Source organism: Bos indicus x Bos taurus, chromosome 13, assembly GCF_003369695.1.
Source record: "Bos indicus x Bos taurus breed Angus x Brahman F1 hybrid chromosome 13, Bos_hybrid_MaternalHap_v2.0, whole genome shotgun sequence".
Taxonomy (NCBI): Eukaryota; Metazoa; Chordata; class Mammalia; order Artiodactyla; family Bovidae; genus Bos; species Bos indicus x Bos taurus.
Window position 1 is genome coordinate 8,093,618 of NC_040088.1, and position 24,226 is coordinate 8,117,843.

The 24,226-nt window shown below is 50.7% G+C and overlaps 2 protein-coding genes across 2 annotated transcripts; one reads left to right on the top strand and one right to left on the bottom strand.

Moving 5' to 3' along the window:
* Window positions 1-543: 543 nt before the first annotated feature.
* SLC2A10 (solute carrier family 2 member 10) lies at window positions 544-13,753 on the bottom strand. Its single transcript, XM_027558368.1, has 5 exons — window positions 13,598-13,753; window positions 5,751-7,019; window positions 5,074-5,196; window positions 2,845-2,980; window positions 544-2,318 (listed from the first exon to the last, which is right to left on the bottom strand). The coding sequence occupies exons 1-5, from the start codon at window positions 13,599-13,601 to the stop codon at window positions 2,240-2,242; spliced, it is 1,611 nt and encodes a 536-aa protein (XP_027414169.1). The 5' UTR covers window positions 13,602-13,753; the 3' UTR covers window positions 544-2,239.
* Window positions 13,754-18,066: 4,313 nt separating this feature from the next.
* On the top strand, window positions 18,067-22,354 carry TP53RK (TP53 regulating kinase). Its single transcript, XM_027558369.1, has 2 exons — window positions 18,067-18,603; window positions 21,288-22,354. Exons 1-2 carry the CDS (start codon window positions 18,321-18,323, stop codon window positions 21,764-21,766), a joined length of 762 nt encoding a protein of 253 aa, XP_027414170.1. The 5' UTR covers window positions 18,067-18,320; the 3' UTR covers window positions 21,767-22,354.
* Window positions 22,355-24,226: the final 1,872 nt, after the last annotated feature.

Consider the following 24,226-nt stretch of genomic DNA (forward strand, 5'->3'; position numbering starts at 1 on the left):
CTGAAGGAGTCAAAACAACGGCTGTAAGCAATGGTGGCCGGGTAAATGCTGCTAGTGGACTGGTAATAGTTGCTCTTTAGGGGAAAAAAACAATGTGTGTATGTAAATTTTACTGGGATAAAGGATGTACTGTTGCACAAACCTGACAAATTTACAAATAATAATAAACACTTCATTGTAAATACTCTTTGTTGTAAACTCCAGCTAGCTAATTCTCTCAGAAATGTTTTCACTGATTTTCCTGTCAAACTCTGGATTCCAAAACCAACTGTCACTGCAATTTAGCCATGATTTCACAAAATCAGACCATGAAGAAATGCGTGGCAGCAACACGGCTCGGTAAGGAAGGTGTTCACACCGCCGAAGCATGTGTGCAGCTGTGACACGAATTCCAGGTGAAATGTTTGCTCATGTGAACGAGTAAGATGGAAGGAAAACAAGGAAGGTGTGTGTTCAGACTCCTTCACTGGTGACATGAGTCACCTGTTGGCTGAACTGGATAATAATCCCTCCATTTTTTTGTGCCATTCACAATGTATCGACTACAGACACGACAAAGTGTTAAGTTTAATTTACATTATTAACATTTTATCAATCACATTGTTGAGACTGGAAAATCAACAAAACAATACATCAAGCCCTGATCTGTCATGTTCCTCAGTCTCTCTGATGCAAAGACACTCCCTGCAGACGTTTCAAGTGATCAGCATGACATCACTGAATGCAGAATCGGCAAGGGGTGGGCAGTGCCCCTCCCCCATGCTCCTCTTGTGATACAATAGCTGTAAATCACCTTAAGAGCACAGACAAAAGCAAAATGCAGTAAAATGAGGAAGTGATGAGCTTAGAGTATAATTACCTTGGTTTTTAAGATGATTTATTTAAGTATAAATTTAAATAATTTAATTTTTTAGCAACTGTGTTTAATAATGAGCTTGCAAGAGTCTGAAAATTTAACAATCAGCTTTCACAAGCCAGCATAAGCCAGCTCCAGTGCTCTAAAGGAAGTATCTAGAAATGGGAGGAGAGGAGGACTCGGGAAGGGCCAGAGTCCTGTGGGGTGGAGCTATTTGCTCTGTCCCATTTGACTCGACCCTTGTGGCCTGGGGCAGTGGGGAGTGACCCTTTACAATGTCCCAAAGGTAGGGACCTAGGTATTGAGGGTAAAGAGAAATCCCATTCACCCTGACCAGCTGAATGGGACTAGTTGAAGACACTCCTGATGGGAGACAGAGATTAAATACACCCTTAGGGGGAAAGTCAACTCCATTCTACAGAGGTGGAAACTGAGGCTTGAGGGAGTCGTTACTTATTCAAGATCAGTAGCTGCCGAGAGGTGGAGGCCACACCTACAACCGTGTTTGTTAGCTTTCAGACCTGTCTCCTTTCTGCAAAGTCCTCCTGTGCCATCCTGGAAACTGCTCTTGGAGCGCATGACCCGCATTGTGATGGCCCTTGGATTTTAGGGCACACAACTCTGGAATTCTTCACCTTTCCCCTAATTAAAACTTATCTCCCCCAAAGGGATGACTAGCAACTTGAAAGCAGGGCCCATGCTGATTATCTGTGGTATTGCCAGCATTTAAAATTCTGACTCATTGGCTTCTGAAGATATCTTAAGAACCACCTGGTTCAGATCCCCCATTGTACATACAAGGGAAGCTGAGGCCCACAGTCAGACAGCAAGAACACCTACAGTCAGGGCTAGATCTCAAGCCTCCTACCAACCATCTGAGTCTCTGGTGAATGACAAGTGTTCTGGGCAAGGGAATTGGAGGGGTTGACAAAATGAGATCTGAGTACCAAAAAGCAGGTGTTCCCCCACAAAAGTCCCAGCCAGATGGAGAAAGAGAGCAGATAATACGGTATACTTTGCTGGATTTAGGGGTGATTCCAGGAGTGACTTCCTGCCAAGGTGGTACCTTTGAGATTCTTTGAGAAAGCCCACAGAGCAGCAGAGTCACCGTGAGATGCTCTCATCATGTCATTACTGCAGAGATGTGCGGAGTCAGTGGGGAAACTGAGGCAGGAAGGCAGAGCCTCAGGAACCCTCTGAGCCTGAGACTCAAAATGAAGACTGCAGCTCTCAGACTTTCATCCCTCTTCCCCCAGCAAAACAGACCTCTTCTGGAGCAGGGGCAAGTCTTGAAGGGCCATCTAGCCCTTGTGTTCTGGGGCCCAGGCAAGCAGGAAGCTGAAGACTAGAGCCACGGTTCCAGCACCTTCCAGATGGACCCCCTCAGGAGGCTGCAGAGACCTCGATACGACTGTACTGGACGCCAGCTGAGCTCTGCCTGTGGCCAAAGCTCAGGGGGAACCTGGAGCGCAGAGAGCAGGTGGGGTCGGAGGTCAGCAGGGCCTGGCGGCCTTCCCTGGGGGTGATGGGAGTGGGCCATGCTTGGGGTCCCCATCCCTTCTCCTCCCCACTCCTACCTGAGCCTTCCTGCTTTCTGCCTTAATGTATCTTTCCTTTGAACGGCCCAGCTGTTCCCCCTGGTCTTCCTGGGTCCACCTGTGCCCTCTACAGCCAGATACCCCCATCACAGCTGGGGTGACCCTCCTAAACACAAAGACTAGCTCCTGTCCCTCCTGCTGGGAAGTGACATCACGCCCAACCAGCCTCTCCCACATCACCGCCCTCCAGTCCCATTTTCCCCATCCCACTCAAGGAGAAGAGCTCGTATACAAAGATAGGATAAAAGTCATTGTGTCCAGGCAGTAAGAACAACAGGAAGAGAAGAAAAACACTCTTCTGCAAAGGCCAAGTGTAAGGACTAAATCCCGAAGCAAAGTGCTCACGGTCTGAAGTCACTCTTCCTCCTTGGCCAGCCCTGACCACCTTACCATTTCTTCTGGAATTGCTGGTCTATGTCTGCCAACGACTGGCCTTTTGTTTCTGGGACAAATAAATAGATGAAGCCCAGGCCGAAGACAGCAGTCAGCCCGTAGAGCAGGAAGGTCCAGGACAAGCCAATGGCACCTGGGACAACAGGGTGGAATGTGGGCAGAGCTTAGCCTGGGCCAACTGGTTGACCAGTGTTCCAGGTGAAACACTGAAAATCAGTTCACCTTGAACAGATTCTCCAGATGGTAGATCTGCAGAATGACCAATACACTGTCAGATAAAAGTACCATAAAGCAGGAGTGGGACTGGTTGTCCCAGAGGCAGGCAAAGGCCCAGGACCCAAATCCACAAAACATCTGGTACTGAACCTGTGTTTCCTGTGTCAGCAGGTGGGTTCTTTACCTCTGAGTCACCTGAGAAGCTTGACCTCCACTTAATGCTTATACCAGCAGAGAGAGAGTGTTGGGCTGGGAGGACTGAGTTCTAGTTTTCTGATTACCTGGCTAGACTTGGGAAGGATGTATTTCCCAATCTGTGAGATGGGGATGATAGAATATGAAACAATTCTAAGAAGCCCTTCCTCCCCTTGCTTCCTTCCTCCTCTCCCTTCCTTCCTCTCTTATCTCTCATTCATTCCACATAAAAGGAATGCTTGAAAACTGAGGCACCAGTGAGAAATTTGAATTCCCAAAGACTGGGTGTAGGGGACAGGCATGGTGGATGGGTTCTTCCACCAGTATTTCCCACAGCCCCCAAGGGCTCCTCTTTTGAAGGGGAAACCCTTGGCTGCAAGAAGTGGGAAAAAAACTAAACTCTCAGAACTGTGCCTTGGGGGTGGAGCCCCCCCACCCAGCCACCCATCACCTGGGCCCCGATGACCCCTGGCCTTGGGTCACAAGTATCCTCTGCATCTTGGACACCCCTCCCTGGTGTTCTGGGCCCATATAATTCCCACCCCACCCCACCAGCACTCAGACTGGGTCTGAATGCCAGGTAGGAAGAGATGTCACTCAAACCAGATCTGAGCAGAGCTTCCTGCTGGCAGGCGGGCACGAGCCAGTTTAAGCTGAAAAGTTTAGAATGGAAAGGAAAGGTTGTGGCTCCTGCTGGTCTCAGACACGTTCTCCCTAGGGGTAGGGGTGGGTCGGGGAGGGGACCTTCCCCTCTTCTCTGGCCTGGAGGATTTTACAGTGTGTCTGAAAGTTCTGGATGTTGTCAGGCACTTCTGTGGAGCTTCTGCACAAAATTTTATTTGGAGAATTGTTCTGCTGCTGCAAATAGGAAAAAAATGCAAACTCCTCTGGCGTAGAGTGGAAACTTTTAGTTACTGGGGGAGAATGGACTTGCCTTGATCGGGGCAGAGAGCAAAGACCCACACTCAGGGCTCCCAATCTCTGTACACCCTACCCGGAGAACAAACTCCGGGTTTGAGAACAAACTCATCCCCCGCCACCAGTCAGGGATGGCTTCCTGGACCGAGGAGAACTGGACACTTCCACTCTATCCCCCCTTCAGCCTCAACTCCCAGGTTGTCAATAAAGCCAGTTCCTCCACTCCCCGCCCCCTGACCCGCCTGCTGCCAACTAACGGGGCCTGGAATGAAGTAGAAATTTCGCAGGTCATATCTTCTGTTGTCTTTGTCTCTCAACCCCTCTCATTCTTTCACTAGCACCTCAGTTTTCCTTCAGGGAACCTTCCCCCAACTCTCAGTCCATGCAGTGGGGTGTCTAACACCCCACCTTGTTTAGACTGGGTATGTGACCCAAGGCCTGGGCATCAGAATATTGCAGCTTTCCAGTGACAGTTCAGTGATGGGCATGTGATCTTGCTGGGCCAATGAGAGTCAGTCCCAGGACATGAGTGAGAGCCATTGGAAAAAACAGGGTCTCCTTCCCAGGAGGCTGCCAAGATGAAGAGCCCTGCTTGTGGTCATCTTTGCAGCCATGCAGTGGGTCTGCCCCAGAATGAAGCTCACAGCACGGAAGGCAGAGCCAAGAGAGTATGAAAGCGGGCCCACAGTTTTGTTGAAGCTTCTGGATCAGTCATGGTTAAAGACAGCTACTACCCTCCTCTTTTCATGACTTAAGACAAAAACATTACCTTTTGCTCATAAACTGGTTTGCATGGGATTTTCTGTCACTTATACCCAGACGATATGGAAGCCTGGGCTCTGTTTGGAGGCAGTTGTTTCTGGGTCTTGGGCCAGGGAATTAGGTTAGAGGACTCACCGATGAGGTCGAGGAAGGAGAGGCTGATGAAGAGGTTGGCCGCCCAGTTGAAGCTGTTGCAGAAGGCAAAGGCCCTCCCTCGGATCTCCACGGGGTAAATCTCACTGAGGACAAGCCAGGTCACTAGAACAGGAGGGCAGACAGGATGCCTAGTAGCTGGGACCCAGGGCCTGGCACCCACAGTCCAGGAGGCAGTCCCCCAACAATGGGACTCAGTGCAGGGTCAGGCCCCTGACACCCATTTCTCCCTGCTGTTTCACCCCTGTGGCCATAAGATTCCCTTTAGAAGGACCAGCGACCTGGGTTTGCCCAGGAAACCAACGGGTTTCCTGGGACCCCAGACTTTCAGTGTCCTAGGCAAACTGGGATGGTTGGTCACCCTATTTATTAAATTCCTTTCCAGCCAACCCTTCTGAGTGAGCCATCCAGGGGCACATTCTGACTTTATGAAGCTTAAAAGATTTTGGGTCTTTATAAGGAAGAAAACATGACAGACACAAATTAGGCTCCTGCTCTTGGAAGAAGTAGCTTCAAAGAAGCAAGGAGCCCTGGAGTCTGAGCTCATTGTTCTCACGGTCAAGCCACCTCTGGTCCTTCTGAGACCCTGACAGTTTCAGTCCCCAGGCTTTCGGCTAGGTAGAAGGCTTCCAAGTTACCTGCAGAAGACTCCCACTTACCGGGTCCAAAGCCGATGGAGAAGGCGCTCACAAAGACCATCATGCAGACCAGCGCGGTCCAGTGCAGCAGGGCGTGCTCGGGGGTGGGAGAAAGGCGTGCAGGGGGAGTGAGGCTTAGGGCTGTAGGGTCCTCGGCTCCGGGAGGAGGCCTGGTCTTCTCAGAGGTTGATAAGACTGGCTGCCTGGGGCTCTGGTCAGTCGTGGGCGGCAGCGGTGGAGCCAAGCCCCTGGGCAGGCCGGAGTCTCCAGGGAACCCTGACAGCCTGGTGGCATTGGGCACAGCCAGGCAAGCTGGGCCTGAGTGCAGGGGCACAGCAAAGCTGACGAGGCCGAGGCCACTGACCGACAGGGCCATGAGGGCACAGCCAGCGAGCAGCAGCGCCCTGCGGCCAGCTCGGTCCACCAGCCCCATGGCCATCAGGGTAGCCGCCACCTTTACCGCACCGAGCCCCACGGAGGCCAGCACAGCGGAGGAGCCTCCCTGGAAGCCGACCGACTGGAAGATGGTGGAGGCGTAGGCGAGCACGTTGGGCTGCCCGGTCAGCTGCTGGAAAAGCACCAGCCCCAGCCCCACGACGGTCCGGACCCGCATGTTGTCCCGGGCCCTGAAGAGGTCCACAAAGGCGTATCTCGGCCTCCCCGGGTCCAGCTTTGTGGCCTCGCCTCCCTGCAGCGGGATGAGGTCCTTGAGGGCTGCAGCCCTGACTGTACCAGCAGGGAGGAAGAGGAGGCTGAGAGACTGCAGAAGAGCGGGCGCAGCGGCCCAGCCAAACATGTGCCTCCATCCCCTGGGGGCGCCGGCCAGTGCATAGTTGAGCGCGTAGGAGAGCAGGACACCCACGGTGATGCCTGCCTCGTAGAGGGCCACCAACACTCCCCGCTGCCGTGGGCCCGCCAGCTCGGACACGTGGATGCAGCAGGCCATGGAGGAGAGGGAGATGGCAAAACCAGCCACCGAGCGGCCCAGGAGCAGCCAGGCCAGGGAGCCGGCCAGGCCCAGGCTCAGGCTGCCTGCCAACAGCACCAAGTTGCTCCCGAGGATGGCTTGCTTCCGGCCATAGCGGTCGATGAGGCAGCCCCCTACCAGGGAGGCAAGGAGAGCCCCCAGGAGCAGGCTGCCCACCAGAAGCTCCTGCTGTGAGCAGCTCAGCCCAAAATCAAGCTGCAGCGGCAGCAGGGCACCCGATATGACTGCCAGTTCATAGCCAAAGGTCAGGCCACCCAGCAAGGACACCAAGGCACACAGGGGCAGGAGGAGTGAAGGTCGGCCTGAAAAACAAAAGTGATGGGGTGGGTGCAGAATGTGTCCATGCCAGACCATCCAATCGTCCATCCGTCTGTCCCTTTCCATCTGTCCAGCCCTCCATCTCTCCATCTACTCACTCATCTATTTGTGTGTCCCTCTATATATCCATCTATTCATTTATTCATCTGTCTATCCATATACCCACACATGCACACAGGCATGCATCCACTTCTTCCTTTATCCTTCATCCATCCCTTCATCCACTTCTTTCTTCATTCATCTCTCCCTCCATCCTTCCTTCCATCCATCTACCCATCCACCCACTCCTTCCCTCATCCATCCACTCCTTCTCTCACCCACCCACTCTTTCCCTCACCCACCCACTCCTTCCCTCATCCATCCACTCCTTCCCTCATTCATCCACTCCTTCCCTCACCCATCCACTCCTTCCCTCATCCATCCACTCCTTCCCTCATCCATCCACTCCATCTGTTCATCCAGTTATTGATCAATTTACCCATCCCTTCATCATCCACTCCTCCGTCCACCCACCTGCTTCATCCACCACATATTCTTCCATTCATTGGTCCACTCATCTACCCCTTAATTCACCCAAACATCCATCCATTTATTGATCCATCTATCCAAAAATATATTCTTCCACCCGTCATTGTATTCTATTCACTGTTTACCCAGATACACACACACACACCCATCCATTCATTCATCCATCCAATCATTCAAAAAATTATCTGGCATCTACAGCACACTAGGCTGTGTTCTTGGGGCTGGCAATACAGTGGTGTTTTCAAGGACCTGACATTCTAGTAGAAAAAGGCAGATAATAAATGAATAGGTGATAGATGTCATTAAAAAAAAAAAAAGAGCAGGTAATGCCGGGAAAGACTGAAGGCAGGGGGAGAAGGGGACAACAGAGGAAGAGACGGTTGGATGGCATCACCAACACGATGGACATGAGTTTGAGCAAGTTCCAGGAGTTGGTGATGAACAGGGAAGCCTGGCATGCTGCAGACCATGGGGTCGCAAGGAGTCGGACACAACTGAGCGATTGGGCTGAGCTGAAAGGGGGTTGAGAGCAATGGAGGGGTTCTGTTTTAAATAGGGTAGCCAGACAGCTAAGGCATCTCTGAAGAGGGAAAACTGGAGCAGAGATCTGAATGAAGTGAGGGTGGAAGTCATGTCAAGTATGGGAGAAGAACATTCTAGACAAGGGAATAGCAGAAACAAAGGCTCTGAAGCTGGACAGTTTGGGGCATATTTGAAAAATAACTATTAATAGCTAATACTCCTATGGTACTAAGTACCAGGCTCTGTTTTAAGGGCTTTACATGTATTTACTCATTTAATTCTTACAACAACCTTAAAATCTACTATTATTAGCATCATCCTCCAAGGCACAGAGAGGTGAAGAAACTTTTTCATGCTCACACAGCAAGTGGCAAAGTTGATGTGACTAGAGAGTTCAGGCTTTTAATCATGGCCTATTGAGCAAGGAGGCCGGAGTGGCTGGAGATCAGTAAGTGAGAGTAATGGGTGATGAGGTAGGAGAGGTAGGCAGGGGCCAGATCAGGAGGACACTGACAGATTTCACTTTCAGTGGACTCTAGGCACTTTTTTTTTTTTTAATCAAACTCTTAAAATGTGGCCAGTGTAACTGAGGAACTGCGGTTTTAATTTTATTTAATTTTAATTAAGTGTAAAAATAGCCACATGTGGCCAGCAACTACTGTACTGGCAGAGTAGCTAAACAGGTTGCTCTTAATTTTTAATTCACATATTTAAACAAATATTTCTGGAAGCATCTAGAGTAATCCAGACATATCTGCCTCACCCACCCCCTACCCTGGACCTGACAAGAACATTCGTAACATTGTAGTCAGATTTATGGAGTATTTGCTCTGGACCAGGCACTGCTTTGAGCCCTTTTCGTGGACTAGCTCATTTAATTCTCACCACAACTTTATGAGGTGGGCTTTTGTATTGTTTATGAAGGAGTAAACTGATCGCCATGCTCCTCAGGTGGTGCTAATGGTAAAGAATCCGCCTGCCAATGCAGGAGATGCAAGAGACCTGGGTTTGATTGGGAAGGTCCCCTGGAGCAGTGAATGGCAGCCCACTCCAGTATTCTTGCCTGGAGAATCCCCATGGACGGAAGAGCCTGGCGGGCTAAAGTCCACGGGGTCACAAAGAGTAGGACATCGCTGAGCAGCTGAGCACACACATACAAACCGATTATCAGAGACACGAAATGACTTGCCTAAGATGAAGAGTATTAATGGTAAGTAGCTTGTTGAGATTCAAAGCCTGGCAGTCTGGTTCCACAGTCTGTACCCTTAGGTACTCCAGTATAAAACCTTGGCAGAATAAGATTTCACTGTTTTCTCACTTCTGCCTCACCCCATCTATGTTAGGCAATTTTTGTGCAGGGGCAGGGAGAGGACTTTCATAGGTGAAGGAATCACCTCCCCCTACCCAGCTCATTTTTCTCTGCATCACCTCTGCCCCCCAGGAAACAAACCCCTACCATTCCCTGGCTGGCCTAGTCCTTCCTCTTCATGACCATCAACCAACACCCTGGGGACCCAGGTCCTGCCCCTTGTCACCCCCTTCTGCTCCACCTCCCTCAGTTTCTAGAGTTCACTGCCAGAAGGGAAGGTTCGTCCAGGCAGTGAGGCAATGTGAGGCAATCCCATGCAAACACAGAACTTTTCTGCCATGTCCTGGGTTCTTCTGGAGGTGAATGGGCACCCAGCCAAAGGACCCAGGGCCAAAGCTAACCGTCCACAGGTTCCACCGGAAAATGCTGAAGGACAGACTCGGGCCTCAGTGGTAAGAGCAGAACAGCAACGGTAAAGGAAGATCAAACAGTAATAATAACAAGTGTCACTGACAGGGTGTCTCCTCTCTGCAAAGACTCCAGGTGCCTTCTCTCAAGTCACCTTGGTGACAACTCTAGGTGGTACTGCTCTCATTACCCCCACTTGACAGATGGGGAAACTAAGGCTCAGATTCTAAGTGTTCTGTGAGAAACAAAGTGTTCTCACAGCTGGGAAGCAACAGGATCAGGACTCAAACGCTGTCCCATCTGACTCCCAAACCCACGTATTTAAGCTTTCCAAGGCTCCCACCACCTGCTCTATTAAGTCCTAACTCATTAGCATGACCTCCCAGTCCCTGCACGAGCTGGTGGCCCCAGCCTACCTCCTTGGCCGCCTCTCCTCTCCACCCCTACCCCCACCCCTCCGACACACCCTGCAAACACTTGTTTCCAGCACACATCATAGAGTTTCATGCTGCTCTGCCCTCTACACGACCTGGTCCCTCTCTTCCCGACCTCTGTTCCCCAAATGCTCACTCATCTTCCTCAGTCCCAGTTCACCTCCCTGAGGGGCTCTGGTAATACACATTGTGATTTGGCCTCAGTCCCCTGTGCTCTGTGGGGAGCTGCCTTCACCTCTCCTGTCTTCATCTCTCAAGTCTCTGGATCTGGGTGGACTTGACCTCCCCACCTCCAGCCCCCATCACCTAGCTCCAGACGTTGTGTCTGTGACCCAGATCTGACTACCTAGCAGGTTCTCCGGCCTTGGGCAGTGGTGAATGCCACGTGGCTGACCCTGAGCCAGTGAGAGACAGTCCAGCCCAGGGTGGTTGCTAAGGGGTTCTGAGCTGGTAGTTTACCTGCCTGGAGCAGCTGAGGGTCATCTTTCCCCAGCAGGGAATCCTGACTACACTGCCTGAGCTCCTAGATCCACCCATGCCTGAAGCCGTAGATTTTTCCCGGACCAATAAATAAGTACTTTTTTTTTTTTTTCCTGGTCAAGCTAGTTTGACAGAGACTCTAATTCCTGTACATCTTCCTCAACTTTCCAAGTCATATTTTTCTCTTCCAGCCAATTCTGCTATCTTCTGCATTTGCTTAAGTAATCGTGAAATTGATGTGTTTTCCTTATTAAACAGGACATGATGAGAACAGAGACTTACTGTCTCCGTGTCTCTAGGCCCCAGCCCCACCCTGAAACCTAAGATGGGCCAATTAAAGCTTCTACTGAGTGAATGAAAGATTGAGTCAGGATCCGCAGCAGTATCTCCACATCCCATTCCAAGGACTGTGTCAGATACATTTGAACTTAATTTAATACTCTAGAGCAGCCAGAGAGATCCTATGATAGCACAAGTCAGGCCACATTATTCTGCCCAGAGCCCTCCAAGGCTCCTCTTTCTCTGTGAAAAAAGCCAAAGTCCTGACAGTGACCTTCAAGGCCCTATAGGACCTGCCTCCTCTCGCTGAGCTCCTGCTGCACCAGCCTCCTTGCGGTTCCTCCTCACTCCATGCCCGTCTCAAGTCAAAGCTTTTTACCAGGTCTCACCTCTGCTGGGAAAGCCTTTCCCTCCATTTCAGCGACCCCACCCCTGCTTCCCTCTGGTCCTGCTCAAGTATCACCTTTTCATGAGGCCTTCCCTGGTGCTCTACTTAAAACTGCAAGCTCCCATGGCATCCAGCGCTTCATATCCCACTTTGCTGCTTGTTTTCCTCCATGGTACTTGTCATCATATGAAATAACTATACATTTTACATGTTTGGGGGGGCTCAACAACCAGAATATCAGCCCTAAAGGGACATGAATTCTTTGTGAGTTCTCAGTTGTCTCCTGATGCTGGGGACAGTTCCTGGCATACAGTGGACACTCAGTAAATACTGGCTGAGTAAACACATGATTGAATGAATGCGTGAATTCAGGACATAGGGGATCCAGACAGAAAGGATTTGGGCTCTTGAGTGTCTTGGTGGATTCAGGGTCTGGAAGTGGCCATGGACAGGAAGTGGAGTAAATCCTGGCCTCCAAATTATGACAGCCCAGCCTGAGTTTAGGTAGTAGATGGTTCAGCAGGTAAACAATCTGCCTGCAATGGAGGAGATACAAGAGACCTGGGTTCGATCCCTGGGTCAGGAAGATCCCCTGGGGGAGGAAATGGCAACCCACTCCATTATTCTTGCCTGGGAAATCCCATGGACAGAGAAGCCTGGTGGGCTACAGTCCATGGGGTCGTAAAAGAGTCGGTCAGGACTGAGCGACTAAACGACTCCCTTTCTATGGACTGTCTGTCTAAATACAGTATGTGAAACTGGCTCACGCTGGATGAAGTCCCTCAGTTCTTGAAAGCAGAGCTTCCCAGGGGAGAGAATCAAGGGGCAGGTGGAGAGGAAAAACCCAGCTCATGGCTGCACATGTCACCAGCCGCAAGTCGCAGGGCACCTTCGGTGAATGACTCTAGAGCAGCCTCTCAGCCAGAGGCACAAGGAACTGGATCCCTCCCCAGCCAGAGATCTGCCGTGGCTTCCCTTGCAACTCCAGGGAAAAGCCAGGGGTGAAGCTGACCCATGCAAATATCTTCACCCAGACGGCTGGCTTCCAAGTGTCCCAACGACAGGTGATATAAGTGAGACTGTTGTTGATACTATCAGTCAGCTCACTTCCTTTTCCAGAAGCCATACCTGTAGCAGCTGCCTTAATTCCTGCATTAACCCTGTGTCACAGACACTGGTGCCGTTCCCATTTTACAGCTGAAGCAACTGAGGCACAGAGAAGTAAGGACATTTGCCTAGGGTGAGAGTTTATCAAGTCACAGAGCAGATTCTGAACTTGAGTAATCTGATTCCAGAGTTCCGATGTTGGGTGTGATTAAAAAAAAAAAAGAAATCTCACGTTAACGGACCATTTACCATGTGCAAGTGGTATATGGAGTATTTAAGTTCATATTCTCATGTCATTCACATGGCTTCCCTGTGATGGGGTGTTTCCTGGTGACTGTTTTGGAGATGCGGAAACTAAGGTCAGAGAAGTTAACTACCCTGTCCTAGATCAGGATGCACCTGGGAAATGGGAGAATGAGGGCTGGAAACCCCCCACCACCTGTCTTTCTGATCCCCCAAATCTACATACAGGTCCACTGAATCCCCAACCCCCAAACCAATGTCTGCCAGGTGGATCAATGATTGACCTTTTGAGGCTTCTGAATCCAGAGAGAAAAACACAAACCTTAGTCCCCCGGAGCAACAAATAAGTTTCCTAATCTTCCCCCGCCCCCCACACCCCGCCCCCACTTTCCTCTATCTCCCGTCTATTAGGCATCTGACAGCAGAGGTTTTTGTCTGTTTTGTGTAGAGCAGCATCCCAAGCCTAGAACAGTGCCTGGAGAGAAGTGCTCAGCGAATCCATCAATGAGTTTGCTCCTTTCGGAGCCTCTTCTTCGTCTGCAGAATAGGAGCAATTTCACTCGTGGGACGCTGCAAGGCTTCAAGCGGTCAGGAGAGGGTAGGGCCCCAGAAAAAACTCCTGGTATCAAGTTAAGGAGCCCTCTCAGGTCACTTTTTTCTGGGCAGAAAGGAGCGTGGAAGGAAGTGGGCCCAAGTCCCTTCCCAGCCCCCAGCCAAGGCCTGCTGTCCCGGCGGCCACCCGAGTGGGCGGTATCTGGTCTGGGAGCGGCAGCGGCGTGCAGAGGGTGCGCGCGCGCAAGGATGGGGTCGCGGGGCTTCCCGGTCCGAAGCACCCCTCTACCCGCAGCGCCGATCGCGACTTACCCATGGTGACCAGGGCTCCCGAGGCGAGCGGGGAGCGCCGGGGGACTGGGTGTGCATCGCCCCCGCCGAGTCCCTGTCTCGGCAGCCGCAGCCGGACAAACTTTCCGGCCCGCCTCCGTCCCTCCCTCCCCGCCTGTCCGCCTGCAGCGCCGCCGCCACGTCGGCCAGCTTAGGGCCCCTGTGCTCAGGGGGCGGGACGGCGGTGTGCTCGGGACGTCGCCAGTCTCGCCCGGCCCGGCTGGGACCCCACCCACCGTCACCCGGTTGCGGGTGGGGAGCCCACAATTTGTCCTCCTAGAGGAAAGGAGTCAGAATCACTGCGATCCACGCTAGTTTGGCCTCTCCAGCGAGCGTGTGTACATCCGCACTGACACACACCCACTTCAGCCGCTCAGGCTTTCACGGATTCATGTTCCATTCATTGAACACTTAGGTTTGGACACCTCCCATCTGCCTTCAGGCACTCTCCTATGTCTTGAGGATGGGCTGGGAGAACCAGAAAGACAGTTCGTTCTATTCCTGTGGAGTTTACTTTCTGGTGTGGGAAGCAGAAAGATAAATAGCCAAAAGAACCAGAGAAATACCATCTAGTGATGAAGGCCAGGCAGAGAATTAAGCTAGGGTGCTGGGTTAGACAGCCACAGGTGGCTGCTTTAGCTGGGGGTGGGAAGGGGATTTTTTGAGCTAAGATCTCGGCTTCCAGACAGAAGGGAGACCAAAGGCAAAGGCCCTGCAGGGAGGAGCTTGTGCAGCATAAAAACAAATGAAGCCAGAGTTTCTGGAGCACAGGGGGAGATAGTGTCTAAGGTGCATGCATGCATGCTAAGTCGCTTCAGTCTCTGTCCAACTCTTCACCTATGAACTGTAGCCAGCCAGGCTCCTCTGTCCATGGGGATTGTCCAGGCAAGAATACTGGAGTGGGCTGCCATGCCCTCCTCCAAGGCATCTTCTCGATCCAGGGATCGAAGTCAAGGCTCTTATGTCTCCTTCATTGGCAGGCGGGTTGTTCACCACCAGCACCACCTGGGAAGCCCAGAGTCCAGGGTAGGTGTTGGCAAACCCAGATCATTTAAATCCTTGGGAGGCCGAGGTCAGGATGAGACTTTATTCCAACTGACACAGAAATAACTGGGCAGTTCTAACAGGTTATACGGAGAAGGCGATAGCACCCCACTCCAGTACTCTTGCCTGGAAAATCTCATGGATGGAGGAGCCTGGTGGGCTGCAGTCCATGGGGTCTCAAAGAGTCAGACACGACTAATCGACTTCACTTTCACTTTTCACTTTCAGGAATTGCAGAAGGAAATGGCAACCCACTCCAGTGTTCTTGCCTGGAGAATCCCAGGGATGGGGGAGTCTGGTGGGCTGCCGTCTATGGGGTTGCACAGAGTCAGACACGACTGAAGCGACTTAGCAGCAGCAGCAGGTTATAGGGAGAAGGCAATGGCACCCCACTCCAGTACTCTTGCCTGGAAAATTCCAAGGATGGAGGAGCCTGGTGGGCTGCAGTCCATGGGGTCGCGAAGAGCCGGACACGACTGAGAGACTTCACTTTCACTTTTCACTTTCATGCATTGCAGAAGGAAATGGCAACCCACTCCAGTGTTCTTGCCTGGAGAATCCCAGGGATGGGGGAGTCTGGTGGGCTGCCGTCTATGGGGTTGCACAGAGTCGGACATGACTGAAGCGACTTAGTAGCAGCAGTAGCAGCAGGTTATAGGGAGAAGGCAATGGCATCCCACTCCAGTACTCTTGCCTGGAAAATCCCATGGATGGAGGAGCCTGGTGGGCTGCAGTCCATGGGGTCGCGAAGAGCCGGACACGACTGAAGTGACTTAGCAGCAGCAGCAGGTTGTAGGGAGCAGGAGTGGAAACAGGGGACCCTTTAGAGGCTGTTGCAGGGTGAAAAGGTGACATTGATGTGGACTAAAGTGATAACAGTGGGGCTGGAGAAAAGTTGGCAGACAGACTCAATGAGGGCAGATGGACCGGGAGAGGAGCATTTTATGAATGAGGAAAGTGAGGCAAAGGGAACTGAAATAACTTGCATCATAAACAATACATGGAATCAACAGTGCTTAAGGACACACACTAGTATATAGCTGATCTTGAAGTCAAGCTCATGGGGAAAACCACACTCTTTCCATCAAGCTCTACTGCCTTTCTGGCATGAAGAAGAACCCAAGGAGGCCTCTTGGCTTTTGCCACGTGACAGTTCCTCCTTCACGTGCGTATCTGGAATTGTCACCAGGAGACATACAGAAAAGCTTAGGCTGTTCCATTCCTGAGATAACTTGTAGAAATTATACGATGGAAAAGGGCAGGAAGTCTTTGATCTTCATGGCTTGCATTATGTCAGGAAGATGTTTGCAAGTCTGCTGCCGGGTTCTATCTCTTCTAGAGAATAGAGAATCTCTCTTCACTGGTTGCCCCAAATGAGAAAGAAAAAGTTCTAATTGGGCATTTTGGTAGGCGTCTTCAAAAATGACTTCCCTTGGACTTTCCTGCAGGTCCACTGGCTGGGAGCCCACATACCAACGCAGCGAACGTGGGCTCAGTCCCTGGTCTGGGAAGATTCCACATGCCACGGGGCAAACTGCAAGCCCACGGGCCACACCTACTGAGCCCATGTGCTCTAAAGCCCGTTCTCCACCACAGGAGAAACCACCACAAGGGAAGCGACTGCGATGAGAAGCCCACACACCCCAACTAGAGAGTAGCTGCCACTCACCACAACACCGCAACTAGCGAAGGCCGACCCAGCACAGCCACAAGAAAATTAAAATAAATAAATAAAAAATTTAAAGAATAAACATCATTTTTAAAAAATGGCTTCCCTTGAGGCGAGGCAGGAGCTAGTAACTCATTTCTAACAAAGGGAATACAGCAAAAGTGTACTCTAAAATATTTGTCATTTTAGAGATCAGGTTATAAAAGATGGTGATTTCCATCTTGCTCAACCTCTTCTGATCACTTATGAAGCCACCTGCTGTGTTGTGAGTTGCCCAGTGGAGAGGCCAGTGTGGCAAGAATTGAGGGTGGCCTCCAGGCAATAGCCAGGGAGGAACTAAAGCCCTCAGATTAACAATCTGTGGGGAACTAAATCCTGCCACTAATCAAGTAGTCATGTAAGCAAACAAAAAGGCAACACAAAAGAGAGATTCACAGGGACTCCAGGAATTATTAAGTTGGGTTTTCCCTCCTATGAGAAGTCAGGGAGGGCTTCCTGAGGAAGTAACATTTGAGCTGGAAATGGAAAGATGCCTAGATGAGTTTAGGCAACCAAGAGAAGGAAGAGCACTTCTGATGTGGGAAATAGCAGCTGCAAAGGCCCCATGGCAAGAGGGAGCCTGGCAAGAATGAGACTGAGAGAAGGCAAATGTGTTGAAGATCCCAGAGCAAAGGGGAGTATGGTGGGAGATGAATCTGGAAGAGGGACACAGGGCCCCATGCAGGATCTCATGGGTCTTTGTCTGAAGCACAACAGGGAGCCACTGAAAGATTTTAAAGTAGATTTCCTATGGTAAAAGTCAGAACCAGTCTGACTATAGCAAGCCTGGGACTTTTAAATATGTTTGCACAATGGATTTTTCCAAAGGAGGGTGTTGGAAATTAGAGGAAACAAAAAGTGCCCTCCAAACTGAAAAGGTATCTTGAGAATGGAAAACAAGGCAGGCAGCTCCATATAATCAACGGATAAGTTTATTATAAGGTAACTTACAGGGTAGAATCAAGTGGACAGAGATCCAGAAGCATTTGCAGCTGCACTTTGAACCTTCAAGAGGCCATTGGGACAATTTTATAGTTAACCTAGGGTTTAGGGATACATGCTTGGAAACAGGAAGTGCATTCCTAAGTCAAGATTTATGAATGCGTAACTAGTTTTTGCAGGAGCCAAGAGTACATCAGCAAAGGTCTTCGTCGTTTGGAGGCTAACAAAGCATAGAGGCCACCTGGACCTAAAACTCACTGATGACAGAGAAGAGATTTATTACACAGAACAGCCATAGGTAGGGTGAGAAGAAGGACAGAAGGAACTGTACAGACCCAAGATGGCCTCAGTTATGCTAACAACCATACAGAGCAGTTCAGACAGATTTGGGAACCATGGAGATGACCATATGGACACTAAGAATTATGATAATGAAACTACAAACTTGGGAAACTGGGTTTTCCAAACCAAATAGAATTGGTTCTATAGGAGCTTCAAGTAGGCTGAACTGAAGAAAGGTGCTGGAAACCACATTAGTACAAAACAAAGGGTCTGATGTTTGAAAAGGTTACCTTCCCTGTGTATGCATGAAACTCAGGGACTGTGACGTGCAACTTCCCCGGATCCAGACAAATTCCTGAGAGCAGAGTCCAAGAGAGGTTTTTCAAAGAGACGCCGAAGCTTTCCGGAAATAGCCGAAGAGCTGAGAGGTGGCGCCACCAAAGCCAACCGCAAGAGTCACGAAGGGCTTCCGGAAAGAGCCGAGAAGTGGAAAGAGCGGCTCACCGAGAGCTGCCGAGGGTGTACGGAAATAGCCGAAGAGCCGAGTGGCGAGATCAGGCGGCTTAGAAAAGAGCCGAAAGGTTGGGAGGAGGAACCACTTCCAGGAGGCAAAAGTGTCGGCATTAGAGAGGCCGAAGAGGTCCGAGAACTTTCGGAGCGAGCCGAAGCAGCCCCGACAGTTTCCGGAGGCGGCCGAAGAGCTCCGAGCGGCGACGCGGAAACGCGAACATGGCGGCGGCCGACGCTGCTGCTTCTAAGCCGAACGAGGATCTGGCGCCCGCGGCCGAAGCGCTGGCCGCAGCCCGGGAGCGGAACAGCCGCTTCCTGAGCGGCCTGGAGCTGGTGAAGCAGGGCGCCGAGGCGCGCGTGTTCCGCGGCCGCTTCCAGGGTCGCGCGGCCGTGGTGAAGCACCGCTTCCCCAAGGGCTACCGGCACCCGACGCTGGAAGCGCGGCTCAGCCGGCGGCGGACGGTGCAGGAGGCCCGGGCGTTGCTCCGCTGTCGCCGCGCAGGTAAGACGGCCCAGCTTGGGGACGCGGGGGACCCCCGAGGCTCCGGGGCCCGGGCGACGCAGGTGAGGGGCTCCCCTGCGCTGCGGGGTGGTGGGGGAGGGCGAGATTTGACTCAGTTTCTCCGTTTGTACCTTCTTCACGGCTTTCCATTAAGAAATGTCTTCCTTTCATCCTTCTTTTCATTAACTCTTAAGAAGCCACTTGACGTTGTAGCGACGAGCATTTGTCCCGGAGCTCTTGGCGCCTGGTTCAGTTCCCGACTCTGCCACCTTTACTCAACGTTGAGCGTGTGTTTTAACTGCCCCGAGCCTCAGTTTCCCCATCTGTACAATCTCAACTTTCGATCACTGTTAGTTACTTTTAAGAAGCAGATGTAGTTACAAGTACTTGCGCAGGAGCCAGGGTCTCTGGGTTCACACAGTCTAGTTCAGTTCAGTCGTGTCCGACTCTTTGCGACCCCATGGACTGCAGCACGCCAGGCTTCCCTGTCCATCACCAACTCCCGGAGCTTGCTCAAACTCATGTCCATCGAATCGGTGATGCCATCCAACCACCTCTTTCTCTGTTGTCCCCTTCTCCTCTTGCCTTCAGTCTTTCCCAGTATCAGCGTCTTTTCAAATGAGTCAATTCTTCACATCAGGTGGCCAAAGTGTTGGCGTTTCAGCTTCAGCATCAGTCCTTCCAGTGAATATTCAGGACTGATTTCCTTTAGGATGGACTGGTTGGATCTCCTTGCAATGCAAGGGACTCTCAAGAGTCTTCTCCAACACCACAGTTCAAAAGCATCAATTCTTTGGCGCTTAGCTTTCTTTATAGTCCAGCTCTCACATCCATACATGACTACTGGGAAAACCATAGCCTTGACTAAACACTGTTTTGCACCATGACCATAAACCTTTGCCTCTGTTGAGAAACAAAGTTCAGAGCGGAGAAGGAACTTGCTCAAGGTTACACAGTTAGTAAGCTTTCACCCCCTATCCCTCTGACTCAGAAACACTGGCTTTTCACTTTTACACTTTCTACCTTTGTTTCTTTCACTGGTGATTTTTTAGGCATCAACTGTACACCAAGACGTTGTTAGGTGCTGGGAGATCTGGAAGAAATTCAGTTGCCAACAAGCACACTGTCTCTGCCCTTGCTTGGATTTGCAAAGTTATGCATGCGTTCGTATTTCCTATTTTCACCCTTTCCAGGAGCTTAGTTCTCTTAAGCAGGGATCCCAGTTGCTTTGTTTTCTGCTGTATCTCTACACATTTGTCTCTAGTATCTCGAAGTGTCTTGAGTGTGATTGACATTCAGTAAAGAGTCATTGAATCCTCAAATTCAGTGAAGTTATTGGATTATTGGTAGTACTGTTTTCATGTTATAGAAGCAGAAATGGAGGCTTAGAGAAATGCATGTGACTTTAAAGATACACAGTTAATAAGGAAGGGAGCTGGGATTTGAACTTGTCCTCCCTCTCTGTATTCCCTGGTGGCTCAGAGGTTAAAGCATCTGCCTCCAATGTGGGAGACCCGGGTTCGATCCCTGGGTCGCACAGATCCCCTGGAGAAGGAAATGGTAACCCACTCCAGTATTCTTGCCTGGAGAATCCCATGGACGGAGAAGCCTGGTAGGTACAGTCCACGGGGTCACAAAGAGTCAGACACGACTGAGCGACTCACTTTCTTTCCTCTCTGTAAAGATGCGTCTCTAGGCCAGCACGCTGCTTGGTCTCCTGCTTCTGTCCTTGTCAGGAAACTGCTTTCATATGTTTGAACATATAACTAATGGTGCTTACCCTTCTGGCTGTTTACTTTGATTTGTATTTTAGGGAAGAAGTATCGGAGAAGGCAATGGCACCCCACTCCAGCACTCTTGCCTGGAAAACCCCGTGGATGGAGGAGCCTGGTGGGCTGCAGTCCATGGAGTCGCTAAGAGTCGGGCAGGACTGAGCAACTTCACTTTCACTTTTCACTTTCATGCATTGGACAAGGAAATGGCAACCCACTCCAGTATTCTTGCCTGGAGAATCCTAGGATTGGGGGAGCCTGGTGGGCTGCCGTCTATGGGGTTGCACAGAGTTGGACACGACTGAAGTGACTTAGCAGCAGCAGCAGCATGACAGAGAAAGTGAAAGTTGCTCAGTTGTGTCTGACTCTTTGTGACCCCATGAACTGTAGTCCATGGAATTCTTCAGGCCAGAATACTGGAGCGGGTAGCCTTTTCCCTTCTCCAAGGGATCTTCCCAGCCCAGGGATCAAAACCAGGTCTCCCACATTGCCAGCGGGTTCGTTACCAGCTGAGTCACCAGGGAAACCCGAGAATATTTGAGTGGGTAGCCTGTCCCTTCTCCTTTGGATCTTCTGACCCAGGAATTGAACTGGGGTCTCCTGCATTGCAGATGGATTCTTTACCAGCTGAGCTACCAGGGAAGCCCAAATATGACAAATGAAGTTCAGTCACAGTGGGTAGAAGGGAGGAGGGAGCCCTGGCTGTGCTGACCTTAGCTGGGGTGGTCTAAGCATAGTCTGGCAGGAGAAACTTCCAGAGAAGGAAAGCTGTACCCTTCTGCAGCATTCCTAAATCTTTTCCCCAAAATGTTCAGATACACACTGGAAAATTTTTCTGACTGAGCTAGAAAATTAAGCTATTAAGAAAAAAAAAAGTATCTAATTCAATGACCCCTTATATCTTGGTTACAGGAATATGTGCCCCAGTAGTCTTTTTTGTGGACTATGCTTCCAACTGCTTGTTTATGGAAGAAATCGAAGGCTCAGTGACTGTTCGAGATTATATTGAATCCACTCTGGAGACTGAAAAATCTCCCCAAAGTCTCCTGGACTTAGCCAGGACCATCGGGCAGGTTTTGGCTCGAATGCACGACGAAGACCTCATTCATGGTGATCTCACCACATCCAACATGCTCCTGAAACCCCCCCTGGAGCAGCTGAACATTGTACTCATAGACTTTGGGCTGAGCTTCGTTTCAGCACTTCCGGAAGACAAGGGAGTTGACCTGTATGTCCTAGAGAAGGCCTTCCTCAGTACCCATCCCAACACCGAGACTGTGTTTGAAGCCTTTCTGAAGAGCTACTCCGCCGCCTCCAGAAAGTCCAAACCAGTGTTAAAAAAATTAGATGAGGTGCGCCTCAGAGGGAGAAAGAGATCCATGGTGGGCTAGAAGAATCACTGTGTGACAGCCACAGGCAGGACACTTCACGGTACATTTGAAGGAAGGCTATGAGTATGAGATCCTACCTAAATAAAGATGATCGGGTAATTTTAAGTGCTGCAATTGTGCTTGTTAGGCATTATCACCTGCCGTTGGCTGTTCTCACTCTGTATATGTCTGGCAGAACTGGGCATTCAGAAGAAATCTCAGGCTTTCTCTGCAGTTGTAAGGCATACACCTCAGATTGAAGGGCGTGACGTTACAAAACGCTGAACCACATACTGAACCAGTGAAGCACACTGAACCACTTTTCAGTCCTTCTGGTGAGACAAGGACAGAACCTCAGTTGGTGGCAGTGTACCTTTATCAGCTCTCTAACCCAGCCTTTTTTGTTGCTGTGTTCATGACATATTCCTCTTGAAACCAGTACAGTGGGATGCAACCAGCATATTAAAAAATGAAATGGAATCAGAGATTAGAAAATGTTAAAGTGCATTGTATGTAGTATTGTAAATATTGTTTTATGAAACTTGTTTCAAATGTGTATATAGACAACAGTACATACTAGGTTTTGGTGTAAAATACAGTTCTTTTTGAGAATATGGTAAAAATGAAAAATGCTGCTTAACTCCATTGACCCTTTAAGAAATGAGATGCTGGCTATGACACATCTTCAAATTATTACATTATGTATTGGCATTATATCACACTGTTTTTCAAAGAATTCCAAGGCCACAGAGGCTGACCATAATTTTTTCAATGAATATTCTCAACGAGACTGCAGGCTCATTTCCCAGTCTCCTCCTGTACTATACGGCTAATATGGCTAATCTCTGCCTCGTGGTGGGAATGGTTGACCCATGTGTGCAGGCGTTACGTCAGCAGATACCTAGTGTTCGCTGTGTGCCAGGCCCCAGAGACTGGGGGCGTGAACCACTCAGGAAACAAACCAAGTACCTAAGACGGTTTCAGACAGTGATGAGGGCTGTAAAGGATGCTGAGATCCCAGGTGCCCGAGAGGAATGTGCGTCGCAGGGCGAGGGGCAGGAGTGGTCAGAGAAGCCTCTGATGAAGTGACGTTGGCGCTAAGACGCACCAGAGAACCGAGAGATGGCGGATGGAGCATGGTGTACCAAGTTGGTAAAGGAGGAACTTCCTTAAGGGACAGCAAGGCCAGTGGGACTGGCTGGCAGCCGAGCAAGGAAAAGCAGAAAGTGAAATCAGAGAAGTGGGTACGCGCTGGGTCATTCCGGGCCTGGTAATGAGGTTGGGTTTTTCTTCTTAACGCAACTCAGGAAGTTTTAAATAGAGCATCTGATCTGTGTTGTGAAAGGACGGCATCAGTAGAGGAAAGACTGTATGGAGTCAGAGTGAAGGCAAGAGAGCAGCGAGAAGGTTGAGCCTGTGATGATGGTCGACAGGTGGATGGTAAGCTACGTGACATGCTGGCCCGCAGCTGGGGGAGGTGTCGGCAGCAACAGGGAGGCAAAAACTGGCCTCTGCAGGCGGGGAGAAGGAGATAACCAGAGACTGGAGAGATGTCTGCCTGTTCCCAGGAGGCGCATTCCATCTTCTTCCTCAGTCCAGGCTGGGAAACAAGGGTGAACAAGCCTTCCTGGGGGGGATCAGTGGATTCTCCTAGTTCAGTGTCTCACAGAGGCCAGGCTAGGGAACGCTCTGCGATCCCAGATCCCTCGACCTCCACATGGGGACGGCCTGTGCTTTGCATCAGTGAGCCAACAGCACCAGCAGCCTTGTGTGAATTCCCCCTGGAATCCCCCCGCCCCCCAGACAGGGGTTCAAACCTCCATTTTACAGATAAGGAAACACTGAGCAACGTGGCCTATGATGTGCTAGGATCGCAGTAAGCGACAGAGCTGGGATTCAAGCTCCCATTTGCAACATCAGTTAACTGTATTGAGCAGTTAGGTTCTTTGTGTACATCGCCCCATCTTCAAGGGAAGGCAGTGAGGCACAGAGTAACTCAGCCTTGCTCCAGTCACACAGACAGTGAGTGGCAGAGCAGGGCAAGGTGCTGACATAGAGGTGTCCCGCAGATTCGGACACAAGCCACATCTGGAGAACTGGCTGGGCCATGGGCCACGGAATGCAGTTACCCAAGCCCGGCCTGGCGAGTGCCCCATGCAGGCGTGCTCCTGAACCGTCTGAGCTGCCCTCGGGGAGGTGGGCGAGCTGGTAAGGCCCGTGGGCTGTAGTCTCTGCTGTAACTGAGGAGTCGGCCTGGATCCTGATGCCGCTTCCCTTACGATTTCTTTTAGACAGACAGGCGCCTGGTTGTGGCCCATAGTTTGCCAGGTTGATTTGTTTAAAATATCACATTAAAGTATTTGTCTCAGTTACTGAGTCTTGGGGACCCTAGGCAAGCACTGCTCTGGCCTTGCACTCATCCTTAACCCCTAACCCCGCCGTCACCAACCGATGGAGACCCTGACTGAGTGCCCATGTCCT